Consider the following 18,858-nt stretch of genomic DNA (forward strand, 5'->3'; position numbering starts at 1 on the left):
CACCGAATTCAGCTTGAAAGCAAAGCTTTATAAAATTTGCTTAGTAGAATTTTCACTATACAGATAAATCTTCCCTGGCAAGGAGTAGTTTTAACATAATAAGCAGTGCATGACAGAACATACCTTTATTCTTCAGGTGCTCTCTGCAATACTAGTTGTAACCCGAGAGCTGACCCACATCTAGGTCTCTGCCCTACTGGGTTACGTGTCTTGTTTGATACCCAATTCTAGAGTTGAAAAGGAAAAGTTAAAGTTCATGGTTAAATGAAAATCTTTTTATATCCCCAAAGTTCCACATACCAATGCACAATACCCAGAAAACGCTATTCCCTAATACACCCTCTACATCCATTGTTACCTTTACAATTCCCTCTGGGAGCCCTGCAGCCACTGCAGCAGATCCCGCAAGGGGGTCTTTTATCTCATCCCTTTGTCATAAAACAACAACAGGATGGCACTTTTTTCTGTGGGGATTGGATCTGTGACCACATACAAATGAAATAGTTAGTAGTTCTTCGTAAGTAAGGGGAACATTTGACTAATCCATTCACACGCAATTATAATTATTATTATTATCCGATAGGGCATATTTCATTATTGGAATCATATCAGGAAATGGATTCTATCCGAGAAGTTAGCCATAAGAATCAACAATGTTAACGGATGTTTTTCACTTTTTAAGAAGAAGACTTATGGCATCAGTCTTTCTTCCTGTTCTCCTTCCTTTTGTCTCTGCTGTGATCACTTCAGGTAACTATTTGCCAAATTTTAGCTACATGGCAATCAGCTTCATTAGCTCATTTACAGGGTATATACAGGAATCCTGAAGTAAAAATTCAATACCTTTTTAGGACCTTTTCAAGACTTTATTTTAAGATTCAAGACTTTATTTTAAGATTGCCGCGCCGCTTTGAGCTGTAACCGATTAAATCAACCACACACCTTTAAAAGGGACATTTGAGTTTTTAAAAGGAATTTAAATATATTTATAACCTTTATTGCCTATATGTCATTAGGTTGTAACGCCACCTAAAAATTGAGGCATTCACCAACTTTCTCAGTTGCCTGTATGGGCCAGCTGTTCTCTATGCGAAGGACTGGTCAGATTTCCTGCGAAAAGCAACTGTCTTACATAAGCTATGACGTTTATGTACACAACATTACAGCAAGTCATGTGAAACAAGGTGTAATATTGTGTTTTAGTTGGTTTAAACTAGATGTGAGCTTACCTGCAATGATATGCGTGTTAACTTTTATCGACCACTCGATCAATACAACAAAATTCAAAAAGGCCTTGAGGGAGGAAAGATGAAGAGAATAACCGGAGTGATGAATAACTTAAGTAGTGTAGGCGGTGTAGTACAGGCACAACCTGGAGGAGGAAGTAGTTTAAATGAGTGTATTTGCATAATATTATAACATTAAATATTAAGTATATTGTTAATTTAATAGTAAACTGTAAGTTTGATATTAATATATTCATTATGTTACTATATTCAAATATAATTTCATATAATAGTGTATAACTTACCACTAGTATAACATTAATTCAAATTACAGCTGTTTCAGTTTCGTTGTTTTTTTATTCATTAACTTTGTGCAAGAATAAAGCTCTAGGCTACATGACAGTCTCCAACCTTGATTTTGGGCAGGCTACTAACTTATGCAGAACACTGAGTTCAACATTTATAAAGTTTGTTGCAACACACAAACTTTTTTTAAAATCCCGCTCCATCCAGGCTGTGATTGATCTGTTCACAAAAAGTGACACTGACGAGAGCATCGGCTTTATGAGAAGTTGAATGTGTTTCAATAAAAGGCACCGATTTAGCTAAATTGCCAGCTAACGTTAGCCAAACCCACAAGCTCATTTAATTTTCCCTGTTGTCTTCTATCTTACCGATTCAGCTGCTGGTGGCGCATCTCGCTCTTGTTTCTGAGGAAAAGGACTGTTCAAGTGGCCACAGAGCGTCTGGCCAACCGGGTTAATCTCGTTACTCCTGATCGCCACTCCGACTATGTTTTGGACGATTAGCATTGTGGGTCCGGCAGGACGGGAGATTACGGTCGGTTGTACACGTAAATCATTTTCCGGTTCGCACGGATCTATTTTTTGGAGCGTTTAAGAGTGAAATAGGCATAGGGATCTACCGTGCACCTATTTCACTCTTAAACGCTCCAAAAAATAGATCATTTCAGAAAAAAATCACACAGTTGCTCACTGCCTGTCTAGTATTTTTGGCTATGCATTATAAATAAATACATTTGTCTACACTTTTTAGCAAACAAATTTTTGAACAAACAGGATTTTCACATTGAAAAAAATTGCGACTAAGACATTTTAATACTTTTTAATGGGCTTAATTTTCGCAAAATTGACTTGACAAAAAGACCCCGCAGACACCCTGGTTTAGCTAATTGCCAAGCTAGCATCAGTGCGGTGTGCTTTTATAACAGGATGAGAGACGTGGACAGATCAAATAACACCTTCTACATGTTTGTGCTTGTTAAACAGATGTATCGATAAAGTATTGTCTTTACTTGTGAGGTTCTATTGCACGTACAACAGTAACAAGGGTAGCTGTTGCCATCTTGAGTTGTTCAGGGTTACCCTCACTTTCTCTGCGCTGGCCGCTGATTGTGGGTGTAAGCCCACATGTGTGTTCATGTGCAGAGGCGACACAGAGCAGCAGAGGCCGCAGCCTTATAATAAACCGCACTGTTTTCAGCCCATTTAACAGTGTTTCAGTGCCATTTTGTATCTGATTACTACGTAATTCAGCATATGCCCGCTCTGTTCTGTACAGGGTTTCTTTCCTACCACTCTCTGCCTGGGGCCTTCCATGTATGCTCATGGATGGGCTTAAGGCTTTTCCACATAGGCACGTGGAAGGGCAGATAGAACCCAGAACAGGACCATACTGCCAACCATAACTACATAACTGTCTTTGATGAAATTTGTTCTGACTGAACTAAAGAACATACATGTCTTGGCTGTTTGAGTTTCCAATAATAACTACAACTCTGATTTTTCTGTGATGGAATCATTGGAGCACATACTTCTTTGTCACAAAAGAACAGTCATGAATTTTGTTTGGCTTCCGTAAATGTGCCCAAATCTACCGGGTCCAAAATATACATACAGCAATGTTAATATTTGCTTAAATGTCCCTTTGACATTTTTACCTCAATTAGGCGCTTTTGGTAGCCTTCCACAAGCTTCTAGCAAGCTTCTGGTTGAATCTTTGACCACTCCTTTTGATAGATTTGGTGCAGTTGAACTAAATTTGACACAGACTTGTTGCTTCAGCAAAGTCCACATGTTCTCGATGTGGAAGGCCATTCTAAAATCTTAATTGTAGCCTGAGTTAAGCCATCCCTTTACCACTTTTGATGCGTGTTTTCGGTCATTGTGCTGTTGAAACACCCAGCTGCATTCAAGACCCAACCTTCTGGCTGATGAGTTTAGGTTTTCCTGATTTATTTGGATATAATGTAAAACAGACCTGCTTTTTGGTGGTTCTTGGTTGACCCATGACTATCCTGAATGAATTTCTCCCAGCAACAGTATTTCTGATTGTGGCCGTGACACAGCTGTGCCATGAACTTTATACTTATGAAAAATTGTTTGCACAGCTGCTTTGATATGGCTCTAAGTGACTGATACTGTTGTATTTTAACATAGATAGCAGGCCTAATTTGGTAGTATAAATAGTTTTCAGTTGTATTAGTTTCAATAGGACCCACTTTGTTGTTCCCACTAAGGGAATTGTTCACCACTGAAATTATGTCAAGACATTGCTCTTAACATCTGATATATAAAAATTGTCTGTGATCTTAATGGTAAAACCAATGCTTAAATATAGACGCATGCAAGAATTGCAGGACCCAGCACAATAAGCTAATTTGACCGTAACAACATCATCATCAGAGAACACACTGAAGAGTAGTTCTTGTTTATAAAACATAACACAACATCTGCTGTTTACCACGTGTTTATGTAAACATGATAGAATAGTATTCTTGTAAAAATGTAAATCCTCCATTCAATACCACTCGCCATATTACTCTACAAAGATATAATTTGCAAAAACAGATGAAAGCCATTTTAAAAATACGCCTGTTTGTTGTTGTTCGCCTATTTCACTCTTAAACGCTCCAAAAAATAGATAATTTCAGAAAAGAATCACACAGTCTTTGTGTGGTTCATCAAGGGTGATAAATTATCTGAAAGTCCGGCGAGGTGCGGACAACTCGGCACAACACCAGTGAAGCTGAGGTTCTGTCTCTTCAGCAAGTGGAAGTACAGCATTAAATTTGAAATGTGTATTGTAAAAGTAGAACATGTAAAATCAGACGTTGAGCCCCCATGTCGCCAAAATGGCATGATCCTTGTTTCACTGCAATGCTTCCACTGTGAGATTAACAGTCAAATCAGGCTCTAACCATCGAAGCATCGAATCTTCGACTATTCAGGGTCAGCCCTAGACATTTGGTAGGAGTTTGAAAGACATGGGTGTTTACAAGTCAGTGAAAGTCTAATGAAGCCATGCTACTTGTTGCAATACAGGAAGTGTTGGATCCAGGATTTTGAAATTTGACTCACCACTCACCACCACTTGAATCACCATACCACAGCATCTGCTGCTAAAGTTTGGATCCTTTTTTTTTTGTTTAAAACGTTTTAAAGTCCCCCAACTTTATGGCAGTGCAATATTAAATTGATGGAGTACCTCTTTAATGTTATACGATAAAAACTCAGTATGTAAACATTTGCAGTTTTCTTAATTATGTTTTTATTTGCTTTCTCCTCACTTTGTATTAGGGGTAGCATATTCAGGACCTTTACTTACTGCTAGAGCCGTTTACTGTAAAATAAATAGTGGCCACTGGAGCAGCAAACACAGATTTAAAACAAATTTGTGTTAACATGATTTTAAAACATACTGCTCATTATAAACAAAAATCATTTTTGGTTAATATTATGGATGGTCCAGAACAATTAACAACCCAAGCCCAAAACTCACATCAGCATCTGAGCACAAACTGAAAAAAAGAACTTTTACCTTGGTTTGAATATGAAATGAGTCAGGAAGGCAGAAGCAGGCCACATGGATGTGTGTACACTGCTGCCAGAGAAGACACTGTGACAGACGCTGCAGGCAAACAGCTTAGACAGGATGCAAAAAGGCCAACCCTGGTTTTAATCACACATGCAGGTACAGTGCACTGTGTACAACTACACACATACCAGCATAAACACAGACTCACCTCAGTCACATACACTTACACACACAGCAGATGGCTCAATCAGCCTGCTTGTTTCTTGTGGCTTTTGAAGGCTAGATGTCAGAGGTGTTAGCGAGGTGGATTGTGCTGAATAATTTCAAGAGTTTGATGGACACTTTTTTTTCTTTTCTTTTTTTTTTTTTACATAAGATGCAGTGTGACCTGGTTTTCATGTTTTTGACGCAGGGATCTGAAGCAGAAGCAGGTGCATGGTAACTCTCTAACCTTAGTTAGACCACATCTAAAGCTCGAAGGCAATCTGTCTTATAGGCAGCAAAAATTTGCTTTCAGGTCCTCTGCTGGAAAGACGCCACACTGCTACAAGGCTGATTATTTGGAACATTTTTTGTCCCTCTAGTTGTACTATAATTAGAAGGACTACTCTGGCCATGAATACTAAGTCCTGCAGATGTGACATTGCTGAAACTAACAAATTAGAACCATACAGGGCTACATGCAAAGCTAGTTTCCTAGAACATTTTTCAAATTTAGACATTTAGATTGAACTGCCGTGGTAAGTATTCCCATACCAATACTAATACTGACACTTCTTGTGCATGGGGCCATAGCTACCACTGAGGACACACCGAGGTTATGTCCTCAGTACTGCGCCTTGCTTTTAACAATATCGATTGGGTTTTACCAGGTTTTTGTAAATCCATTACCAAGTCTGTGCATTAAGTCATTCCTAATTTCTTGTTGACTACCAGTTAGTTTCAAACAAGTGATTTACTTAATCATGTTGCACCATTAAAACATAAGAAATGCTTTTAAAGACTTAAATAATGTGTAAATCAGTTGCCAGGAAACGTCTCTAGTGTTGTTCAATATACTATGTAAACATGAAGTCACTGTAGCATCACAAGCATCTATCCATCCATTTACTGTACCTGCTTAGCCTTTAGAAGGTCACAGGGGGATAGAGCCGGTCCCAGCTGACATTGGATGAGAGGCAGAGTATCTTTTGCCCACATCTAACAGCTCCTTGGTTGGCCTCAGTCCTTAAGGCAGCAAAAATTACAGTTAAAATTGTAATCCATAATATTTCTATAAAACAGCAGTTATGCATGTTTGTTTGTCAATTTTGTACAGTTTGTTAGTTTTTTACCCTGTACAGAAATTGCAGTGCTAAGGTTATTTTCCACATCAGGATAGATGTCTGATTCTAGGGGAAAGGGCCCACACATTTCTAGAGGCCACAGGGGCCCGGCACAACATTTTCTCAGACAGCCCTAATCTCTGTACACCACTGTAATTACATGTAGGAGCGTAACAGATGTAATATTAATTCTGAAGAAGATGATTATAGTAGAAGTGGAATCTGTATCAAAATATCCTACATCCTCTGTACACTTAATCCTTTCAAGCAAAATAAGTCTGGAGTGCCTTATAAAACATTTACACAGAACCCCCTCTAAATACAATGAGAGGTACTGTCCAACATCTGGCAGTAGGTGTTGCTAGAGAGCCATGCGGAACACAATGCTTCCCATTACCATGGTGATGATGTGCGTTCATTATGGTCTAGTGGTGTGCCTGCAGGCTCAGTGTTCCCATAGTAAATCTGAGAGGAGACAGAGCACGGGGTCTAACGTGGGATGAGCCATAAGCCTGCAGGGAACAATCAAAGTCTTCCTTTAAATAGACAATGGTTGATTTGACTCAGCCGCTTGAGCCGGTGCTTGGGCTGGCCATGTTTGCCTGAGCATCATTACAGTAAACATCTGTCTGATAGAAACCCACCCAGAAGGCCTTTTGTTAGCACCCAAAGCATCTCATCGCAGAAGCTCTTTTAACAGTAGGCTGTGAAACGTGAATGCTGTCAGTCATAGCTGCAGTTGTAATACATAATACGGTGCCTGGATTTGAAGTAAAACAAGAATGTTCATGTTGTCATACAATTAGCAGCTGACTTTATTTATTTAGCACAATGAGAAAACTGCCAGTAAACCACCTTAAAGAAACTCTGAAATGGAAGGAAACAAAACAACAAATCAATATTTATTGTCAATCATAGATTAAATGAATATGTTTAATATGATGAAACTATGCAGTTTCACTAGGCTCCGTGGAGTTTTTTAGACTTGCAATTTGTTTTGGTTTTATGCATCCTAATCATGATAAATTGCCAGTACAAGGGCCTGGTCATCGCTGTGTGCAGCTTTAATTTTGTGTGTATCTTATAGTTTTTTTGTGCAACAGTATAGCAGTATTCAAGTGCTGACTGTTCCAGACATTATCTGCCTCTGTCAACACCAGTCTTGACCATGACACAGCATCCTAAAAACTAGATGTGTGAAGAAAAATGGGAGCCAAAGGCTCAGTGCTGCGCAGGCGCACGGAGGGGTAAACCGATTAGCGATAGCCTTAGAGGGTGAAGCCCATACAAAATGGAACGGTAGTTACGTTCTGTAACTCCAGATTAGGCTCCAGTATAGGCGCAGCCCTCTAAGTTGAAGGCGTCACTGGACCTTGGTTCTCAGTGCTGAAGAAAAGGCATTTTGCGAGCCGAAGGCCAGGTCTCACCATTGTGTATATATACAAGGTGCGGATGTAGGAGAGGCCCACAATGTGGGTGGGTGTAGACAACTTTTCTCAGTGCTGCGCAGGCGCACGGAGGGGTAAACCCAGTAGCGATAGCCTTAGAGGGCGAAGCCTATACTCATAGAATCTGGAGTTACAGTACGTAACTACCGATCTTTGTTCTTCCGCTTTTTTGAAATGTAACACTTTCCATCAAATCTGTGTCAAAAAAGACAATCTTTTTGCAGAGGAAGTGAGGTTTGTTACCCTTTGTCAGCAAAAATGCAAGAGAGAGAAGCAATTTTCCCTCATGGTGGCATACCTCTAACTCCTCTTTGCAGCAGCATAACATTATTGTGATTGGCCTGAGAGCGGATTTTTTTTTTTGCCCCTCGCCCCAAAGAGCATGCTCGTGTTCATACGGCCATAACTCCACGCAACAGCCTGCTCAAATCCACCACAGCCTGCTGTTTCTGACTATCAAAGAACTGAAATAGCTTTAGCCAGCGTACAGTAATAAATCAACACAAAGTCGCTTACACAGTATGTCAATAACCACAGAACAAATAACGATCAAGAAAAGCACACCAACTCCTCATAGGCCTACACGGTATGAATGAATAGATGATGGCATCTGATGACATAAACAATTCATCATCAGTCATCATCAATAGCACAGCAGCCAATATGTTATCACAGACACAGATTACAGTATGAGCCCACTGCATAATAAAGAGACACCTGTACACACCCATTAGAAGTTCATCTTGTGGGCTTTTCGCTCAGCAAAGTCATTTACAACACAAGTCCAAATTCCTCACATTGCTGTTCTCTATTGAGAGTATGGCCAGTCCACTAACTCTTTCTTGTCCCATTCTGCTCCTTAAGTAAGACCACATCTAATCTAAGGATACTAAATGACAGAACCCACCCAGCCACAGCCTGTTCACCCTGCTGCCTTCTGGGAAGAGAGATAGAAGTTTCTGCTGCCACATCACCAGACTGCAAAGCAGTGTTTCCCACAAGCTATCAGACTCTAATTCATCCTCAGCACTGCCACACTGAATATAGTTATTTTCTGTTTACAATCTTTACAATTGTTTTTTGTATTATTGTTTACTGTCTGCTATGTAGCAGAAGGGAGTTACAAACTCGATTTCACTTTACAACCTGTTGTAATGTGACAAATAAATCTACCTTGTACCTTGTACTTTGATCTTGGAGAATGAGTGCTCTGCGGTCACACAACAATGTATAATGGGGTATAACAGCGATGTTGTGCAAACATCTCTAAATAATGCTGCCATTTGTTGCTGTCCCTTGTGGGCCCTTGTAATCAGCCGGGCTTCCAAGTACTCAAGTACTCCATACTGGTTTTCCCATGTCATCGGATGCACATTGCAGTGTGAGGGTGACAGAGTAAGTGGCCCCACAAACAAAGTGCACCATTCAAGTCAGATTTGTCACAGCATTTTTACATAATGTTTAATGTATTTTTATCATTCTGGTGAGTTCAAACTACAAATTAAGTGCTGGAGTTTTACTCTTTCACCTTAGAACTGCTGCTAATAACAGATGTTATCCACAGAATGTCCACTTTGGGTGCTCTCATAGTCGCACCTGCCATCTCCCTGCAATATTGGAGCAGTTTCAGAATACCTATTCATACATATTCATAACACTGCAGCATCTTAATCAGCTAATTGCTGACACTGGAAGGGCACCATTCATGTTCACTGATACTACCTGGCTTGTCGCAAACCTGAGAACTCATTTCTGAATTCATAAACTGCCCCCCTTTGATGTTGAGGAGTGCGTTCCAGCGTAGCAGAAAAATTACTGTCACCATTTGCAGTCTTCTCATTAATAAGCACTTGGTGAATGCATCCATCCCTTTTACAGTAGCCATTTATTGACAGTCAAGCTTTTGGGAGACACTGCAAATGACGGACTCCTCCATGAAAAAAGCATCTGATCACTGTTAGCTTTGATCTGATGGCATCGGGCCATTGTTAACTGGATTGGATCGGATTGGAAGCTTGCCACACAAAATGAATGGCCATCTGCTGTGGGTAGAGTGGCTGTAAACAGCTTCAGATGGCTGTGTGGAGAGAGACGGAGGCATTTATCAGCCAGTTTTCATCAGCTCTGTCTGCTCTTCCCTCTCTCTCTTTGAATCTCTTTTTTAATTGTCTTCCTCTCTCTATTTCTTACTACTCTCCTTCTGCTTTCCCCCTTTTCTTTTTTCTCTTAATTTTACTTTGGATCCAGGGATTTAGTGACGGATTAAATCAACAGCCTACATTTTGGTGACATTTTTGCATTTGTTTAGGTTGATCATGATATAATAATGATATAATTTTAAAGTATTGATCACGGTATTGATCATACTAAGTAAAGACAGAATTCTGTTATATATTAGGGCTTAAAGGATAACTCTGGTTTCATTCCGTATTTTCCTGATTGTCAACAAATCTAATGAAAAGCCAGAAACAGAGCATTAGTTTGTCTCTCAATACTTTCCGAGTCAGCCTGTCTTTGGCACTCATCTCCAGTCCATTGGTCCTTAATGAAGAATAATAAAATGAATATGATGATAAAAATCAGTTTTAGGTTGCTGGTATAGCTCATGCTGGCTCACTGTCACACTGTCATGACTTGCAGTGATATCTGAATAAAACAGAGTCATAGTCAATGACATTAGTAAGACCTGTGCCTAAACTTCAATGAAAAAGGCATATGGAGCTTTTTACACAGATGAATAAGCTATAGCTGTACTATCTGCCTCTGTTGCACACGCGCAGACACACAGACACACAGACACGCTCTCTGCCTTCTCACCTCTCTGTCTCTCTTCCTATCTGCTCTTCGTCTCCCTCCCTATCTTTGTGAAGTCTGGCTAATGACACTCTTCCAGATGGCTTGCCTACTGTGTATATGCGTTTGTGTGTATGTGCTGGCCAGGGTTGAAAAGGATCTTTCATCTTCCTCTTCCTCTGACAAAAGAATCAGTCCAGTCAGCACAGCTGTCTAACTGCTGCCTCTTTCCCTCAGCACATGTCCCGATTAATCCCAACGTCGTGCTGCACAGCTCAGTCTTGGCCTGCACTCTCTTCCACCACTCCATTTATTCTTGCTTGCTCGGCCTATCAGTCTTTTGCACTGTTTCCACTCTGATCTTTTCTTTCTCCTCCCACTCCTTCTCTGACCTGCTCCAGCATTGTTTCCTTCCAGGTTCTTCTCGCTTTTCCTTCTGTCTCTTACTTTTTTTTTCATTCTATGAGTCTCTCTGCCCACCCTCCCCCCATCTTCTCTCCATACACTGAGTCCTTTGTCTTTTCATTGCTGTGTAACTGAGAGTGACATGTTTGGCAGTTCCTCTGCGCTCTCCTCTCATAAGGAATTACTGTCCTGACCCACTTTCACATTGCAGCCGCTGCTGCATCTGCATGGCTGTGGAACAATTTGTTACTAACTGCCAAAGGGAAAAATGTGCTACCTCAATCCATGGGTTATAAAAGTTCAGATTTTTTAGTCTGGCTGATGAATATGAAATTGAGAGAAAAATGGATGTCCCTTTGCTCCACCCACTAAATTTAATTTTGTTTGCCGCATGGAGACACATGTACCTGTATACTAAACAGGGATTCAAGCTACATTAATCAGTACTATTATTGATATTAACACCAAATGTCTCCTTGTGGTGTTAAATGGTTGTTAGTACTACAGATCGCATTGCAAATCAACAATTCATTCTGCAGCTCTGTGCAGCTTTAAACCATATCAAACTGTGAGCACAGAAGGGGCCTAGCAAGAAATGGCAAAAATGAATTTAAAAATAGACTGATGAAGAAAGCTGAATATGTTGCAATATAAAGATATTTTAAACTGCATGGCAGAACAAATTATTTCTGGATGTGTGACAAGTTCATTGCAAACAGAAGCCAGAAAAACTTCTGAAACCTGACATTCACTGAGTGGAACCCTGACAGCAATCTGATAATGGTTTTGGTACTTGATATAAAACTCCAACAAATGGTAGGCAAAACTGTTTAATTTGTCTTGTGAACCTCAAATATTTATAACAGTTTTAACCAAATTTTACAGTCATCTAAAGACAAAACCAACAACTATATTTAATGTAATGCAAAAAACATTTCTATTTCATCTGGTGCGTTAAACTGGGGGACTTAAATCATCTTCCCCTAAAAGGTTTTGCCCAACCTTTACAAACATGTAACTTGCACAACCAGAAAGGTTAATGCTGTGGTTAGCCTTTAAATCAGTTCAGTCATCTACGGATGAAACCTTAAACCTTTGTCAGAAATTACTTAATGCAGCTTTAATGTGGTGGCTGGATGAAAAAGTTCAGGGGACTCATTTATAAACATTGCACAAGAAGGCATACAAGACTTTCAAAGCAAACTTTGGGATTATTAAAAAAACGTTATTATTAATATAAATTATTATAAGTAGATCTTTGAGTGTACAGTTTAGATCACATAAAATAAGTCTTATTTCTTTTTACTCCTCGGTAATCTTCTTAATAAAGTCGATGGCGTCTCTGTTTGTAGGACAGCATCTACTTGGCCGCTGGAGGGTTGAGACGCAGAAGGTGCAGAGGAGACGCCACCGACAAAAACAACAAAACAATAGATAATGTCTCATTTGTTTGTCTAAATAAATGTTTTAACACAACTTGAATACATTTGGTTTACTCTATTTTTAAACGAAGAAATACAAATTACGGACCTAAGTCATCTGTGCGTCTTGCATATCTGTGTCACTCCACCTCCATCACTACTCGTTTCATTCCTGCAAGTTGCTCACCAACATGGCGGAGCCCCGGTATCCCGTTTCCTCTGGGGGACATTCACTCTGTGTACCAAACAGTGTCTTATCTCTTGCTTCTGCCTCTCAATTTTACACTGGGTAAAATTTCTTACTTTTCTTTTCTTGTCAGAATTTGCCGTTACTGTCTTCATGCAGTTAGTATGTGTTAATACTGTATTATTATTATTTATTTTTTGGATATTTATAGGCAACTAACACTGTTAAAAGGGTTGGACAAAAAACTCACTCACAAATTTGGAGATGATTGTGATTTTTAAAGGGAAATTGGTGCGGGACGTGCAAGGTGCACTATGTTAGAAATCTGAATGTGTTTGTGTGTAAGCACTCTCTGTGTTTTGTCCAGACGCAACTTTTTGACGTCAATCCTACGCATTGAATCATAAATAAGGCCCCGGATCTTTTATGTGGAAAAATACACCGACAATTTTTCCAGTGATTCCCTTATGGCTGGTCTCCTGTTTGGAACACATTTTCAAGCAGAATACCTCTTTGAGTGGTCAGAGTAGCAGCAATGCTGAGTTGTTCACTGAAACAAAGATGAATCCATACATATCATAACTTTCAGTGTCACAGGATGGATGAAAATCAGATTTGAATCTTGAAAATCACATTTGCATATATGTGATCATTGGCAGCATTGTGCCTTAAACTGTGAGGAAAACCAGATATGACTCTGGCTGTTATTAAAATATTTCAATTATCTTTCTCATTATTCATACAGTACTTCATTATTTTGGGATCTTGTAAATCATTTACATAGTGATGAATGGAACTTTTTAATTAGTTTTTGCTGCTGCCTTCAAAACAAAGCCCAGCAAAAAAAAAAATTCTTTATGACCTTTATGTTTAAAGGTACGAATAAATTAATTTTTCTTTACCCTAATAGGTTTTCCGACATTCCTATGATTAACTGTTTCCAGTGTTTGTGCTAAGCTAAGCTAACTGCCTGCCTGTAACGTCATATTTACCATACATTCTCATCTAACCCTCGATAAGCAAGAGAGCATTTCCCAAAATGTTGAGGTATGCTTTTACAAATAAATAATAAATTAATAATAAATTTAAACTTCTTGGAACTCCTCAATTCCTAAATATTGGACTAACCCTTAAAATTGGAGAGCTGAAAATGTCCAGTTTGCCCAAAGCTGGTTCTCTTGAGGATAAAATAAAAGCACCCACCATCCCACACACCCACACAACTCAAACAAACTCCACACACAGTCAGTAGACCTGGCAGTATAATGTGGATTGGTGCCATAATCTGTGGATGCCACATTTCGCTGGGCTCTGTGACATTGCAGAACTTGTGGCTGAGGGAGTTTCACACACTGCTTTCACTGTCTGCTGAGGCTGAGGCTATGTTCCCACACTACTACATTGGCATGTGTTTTATAGCTGGTTAGAGAGAGCGCTTCATATGCTGCTTCATCTATCTGTGTCAGAACGGAGGGAGAGCAGAGTATATATTATTAGTAATATTTAAAGGAAAAACTTAACTTGACCTGTTTGAAAGGTAAAAACAAAGTGGACAAACATCTGGAATCAAGTATTGTTTGTTGTTCAGGTAAGTGGCATCCAGCAGGAGAAAACAGTTTGACTGCTTTCAAATTACCTTAATCAGTCTTACCTTTTATTTTTTCCAATTTGGAACAGCTTTCGAGTCGTGTGGGAGAAATCAAACACACTTTAGCCAGCTCAAACAATAATCAGTTATATGTGTTTTTATTGATGAAAAGCTGCTCTTTGTTTCAAAGTATCAGTGTGGGCACTTAGTCTTTTACTCTGCTTCCTATTTGATACTCTTTTCCATAAAATTACATTATAAATGAAGAGGAAAATCCACTCCTTTGTAAAATAATAATAATAAGAACAACAACAACAATAACAGTAATAATAGTAGCTTTTTTCTTTCTTTCTTCATTTATGCTTCACAAAAGATGAAAAATACACATAAAAAGACTGATACAGGAAATGCAAACATTAAAAACATATCAGGAAGAATACAAAATTTAACACTTTGCTTTTTGTACTCATTTATTTGATGGGGTGATACACATGTAGGCATTGGTACATTTAAATAAAAAGCAACCGATGCAATGTATATAGGACTTTTAGGCTTAGCTGATTTGAAGTCCTTGGGTCTGGTTAAGTTAAAACACATGATAAAACACTCTAATACAAGCATAGAGACAAGCAATAAAAAAAAGACAGACTATTACTGGTTACTGAAAAACAAAGAGAAAGCTTTTGCTCAAACCATGTTTTTTTTTAGTAGGGAAAGCTTTAAAATCAGGAAATTTTCTGTGGGCCTTTAACTGGAAAATTAGACTTATCAAATGTTTTGTGTATTCCTGATTACAGTCTACCCTAACTCCCTCCCTAGTAGTTGCTCCTTTGTCTTTTTTTCAAACAATCAAAAACAGTTAAGGTTAGTCTTAGACACTTTCCTATTATGTGCATCACATTTTAACACCTACAAATTTGAACTGATTTACTTCATCTATTTCTAATTAATAATTAATGTTAAATCATCACAGATTTTTCATCTTATGAGAAAAAACATTTTAAAGTTGTTTGTTGGAATTTATTTTGGAGCCACTGCAAGACACAGATCAGTTCACTTTCCAGTAACTCTGCAGCCTGTTGTGGAGTCTTTGTCGATACATAAATGATTGCATCATCAGTATACAAATGGCACCTAACCTCTTTGCAGCAGTCTAGCAGCTCATTAAAGTACAGGCAAAAGAGTAATAATCTCAGGGTGGAACCTTGTGGTATGCCCATTTTGTCGTTTCGAAGAGTAGATGTCCATTCATTTTGACACATTGCTCTTGGGATTCTAGCTATGTTATGTTTTAAACAAAGGTGGGATTATCTCATTATTTCATTTCACAGCCAAACACCCATTTCTAGGCTAAATACACTAAAAATTTTTGTTTTGGCGATTTAAAGTTATCTTTGAAGACAAATGCACATGTGGGTAATGTAATCCACATTCCTGGCATTGGTCTCATGCTTTGTTGTTTCTGTTCTAGGAGGCAAAGACCTATGCAGTTGCCTCGCCGTTAGCTCCTCTACATTTATGCAAATGTATGCAGGAATTGGTTAATAAACGGGACGACCTCAGTGCCTGCATCAGGAGCTGTAATGTGGTGACTCTTTTTCTGTATACTATCTGACAGAACAGAGGACTCTGGCAAGAAAAAGTAGTAGGCCTGTGCTTTATGGTGAATAAGGTTTGGTGTGACAGTGGCAAAATTTAAATGCTATCCCGTTTCTGCTCACCTGATCTGGAGTTATTGTCAATCAAATGCAGACCGCACTTTCTACCATGGAATATACATCGGCCATCGTCACAGCGGTCTACATCCCACCACAGGCGAGTACAGAGTACCCTGTCAGATTGGTGCAAAGACTTGAACTTCTTCCATCAACATATTAACTTTGCCACAAGTGGAATAAACACTCTGTGTCACTGCTACATGCCATTCAAAAACAGCTACAGAGCAGAATCGCCATCCGTGATCAGGAAGAACGACCAAAACACACACACTGCAGTCTGGAAACATGGACAGTTATATAGCAGCAGCCAACAATGCAACACTAAGCTGATGGTGGACCGCCCCCCTAATATCATTTTACATGCACGTACAAACATTTTTAGTAAGTCCCCAAAATACAATAGTTGCAGCTGTAACTTTGGAAAATGGCCCCTTTGTTCAACTAAATCAGTCTGCTAAAACATAACAGCTTCAGATAAACTTAAACAGAATATACCTCTGCTTGGAGGACTGTGAATTTTGTTCCCCATCACATACACTGAAATCTAAAAAATGTAAAATACAATATCAAAATGAAAGAAAAATAAAACTCAAATTTCCCAATCAAAATAACTGTTTTCTCTATATCGAAGCAATCCAAAGACTATCTCTTTGACTGTCTCTCCCTTTCTGCACCCTCCCCTCTGCAGTGGACATGCAGCATTTAATGTGGTTGATGCTGGTGATCCTATTGATGGTGCAGTCTGTGGAGGGCTGTCCTGATGTCTGTAAATGCTACAGGAAGTCCAGTCCAGATAAATCAGAGGTCAACTGTCACAAGAGGGGACTTCGTGCCTTTCCCTCCGAACTACCCCCTGATGCCTGGATCCTCAAACTAGGTGAGCACCTTGTGGTTAATCAAATCATCCCTTTCATTGTTGTGATGTTCTAGACACTTGATAACGTATCTGATATTTGCTGTAAGTAAACATGAGCATTGTGGACCACAACCACATCACTAACATTCTCAATGCTGTTTGAAGGTGAGAATGGCATCACAGACCTGAAGGCCAATGCTCTGAGATCAATTCCAAAGATTGAAAGTATCAACCTGCAACGAAATGCCATCAAGTTCATCCACACCAAAGCTTTCTCAGGTGCAAAACAGTTGATGCTTCTCAATCTCTACGGCAACCACATCACTGACCTTCCACTGAGAGGATTCAAGGTAAAGAGTCTGGAGAGGAATAGATTAAATGTACAGCAATCACACTGCAGTAATCTGACCACAAAACTGTTGTTCCTTCCATGTCTCTAGGACCTCCTGAACCTTCGCTTCCTCATGCTGGGACAGAACCAGATTGGTGTCCTCAAACCCGAAATGTTTGCCGGAATGAGGAACTTGTCAGATTTAGACCTGCCTCTCAACGCACTGACAACGCTCCCATCTAACACCTTTAAGCCTCTGATCGCCCTCAAAGTTCTGGACCTTTCTCTGAATCGTATCCAGAGGATTTCTCCTAAGGCCTTCACTGGACTCAGACAGCTCATGTTCCTCAACTTAGACAATAACAGGTTACATCACATCGGCCATGCGCCTCTGGTAGATGCTTCTATAAACCTAGCAATGCCAAATCTAGTGCTCTAAGTGATGCCATTACGTAGAAAGAGTTTCTAGTGTGGATATGTGCAGTGCACCTTCTTGCTATGAGGCGACCTTGCTAACTACTACACTGCCGTGCCACCCTGTTGTACAGTGTATTGGTGTTAATTAAATATTTCTTAATTTCTTCAAATCCAGCCTGAAGAACATTCCTGCTGGTGCATTCCGACCGCTGCAATCTCTGGATATGCTCGTTCTAGACAACAACCTTCTGTTCACATTGAGCCCATTAGCTTTGGATGGCTTGGACAACTTGCAGGTAACACCGTGACAGTGTCAGTTTACAGTGTCAGTAAATTCAGACAGTTAGGTAACCATACCAGTAAATATTTTTATATCCATTTGAATTCAACCACCTCTTACACATGGCTGTTGTACCATATGAGACTGCATTGCAATATTCTTATTGTGCATTCAACTAAATCCCACAAGAATAAAATAAATGTACTGAATATTGAATCAGGAGCTCTACCTGAGGAACAACGAGCTGGAGCACCTGCCACCTGATGTATTCAGGAATATAAGAAAGCTTTCTCAGTTGGCTCTTAGTGGAAACCGCCTGAAGACAGTGGATGGAAACATGTTCAACCATATGCCTGGTAACACCAGCCTACCTTTTCACTTTCCCATTTTTACAGGAACAAATGAGTGACTCATAATAGTAAATGTAGAAATGACTACATTGTTTACTGACACCAGTATGATACACTTTTAGTGACGGTTTTTCTTTTCTAACCCCTCTCAGACTTGAAGAAGTTGTACCTCCATGACAACCCGTGGCAGTGTGACTGTAACATCATCTCCTTGGTGCATTGGATGGGACAGACAAAGGCCACCCTCTCGCCTCGGGATGCCCTGAGGTGTGTAAGTCCTCCAGAGCTCCGAAACAAGAGCTTCTCCAGCCTCCAAGCTGACAAGTTGCTCTGCCTTGCCTAACACAACAAAACCTGGATGAAGACTACAGCGTGGGTTCGGGTGCAATGAAGATTCAGATGATGATACTTTTACTCAAAACATCTTTTTACTACTTCTGGGCTGGTGCTTGTAGAGGGAACTTTTTTCTTAAATGATTTCTTAAAGCAGCATATGAGATTCATGTATTCAGCTAAAAACATTGCATAAAATATATATGTATATATATATATATATATATATATTAGGTCTGTGAAACGATTAATTTTTTCTTAATTGCAATTAATCACTGAATTTCAATAATTAATCGATTAATCCCATGTTTTATCACATGATTAAAATTTTATTATTATTATT

At 39.4% G+C, this 18,858-nt stretch overlaps 1 protein-coding gene across 1 annotated transcript; it reads left to right on the top strand.

The window, feature by feature from the left end:
• The first annotated feature begins 15,997 nt into the window (after positions 1-15,997).
• si:dkey-1j5.4 (leucine-rich repeat-containing protein 15) lies at positions 15,998-18,525 on the top strand. Its single transcript, XM_038727504.1, has 6 exons — positions 15,998-16,049; positions 16,637-16,825; positions 16,970-17,154; positions 17,245-17,529; positions 18,053-18,188; positions 18,335-18,525. The coding sequence occupies exons 1-6, from the start codon at positions 15,998-16,000 to the stop codon at positions 18,523-18,525; spliced, it is 1,038 nt and encodes a 345-aa protein (XP_038583432.1).
• The last annotated feature ends 333 nt before the right edge of the window (positions 18,526-18,858 follow it).

Source organism: Micropterus salmoides, unplaced genomic scaffold (assembly GCF_014851395.1).
Source record: "Micropterus salmoides isolate LMB-PRFRI ecotype aquatic unplaced genomic scaffold, ASM1485139v1 Ms_hic_scaffold_18, whole genome shotgun sequence".
Taxonomy (NCBI): Eukaryota; Metazoa; Chordata; class Actinopteri; order Centrarchiformes; family Centrarchidae; genus Micropterus; species Micropterus salmoides.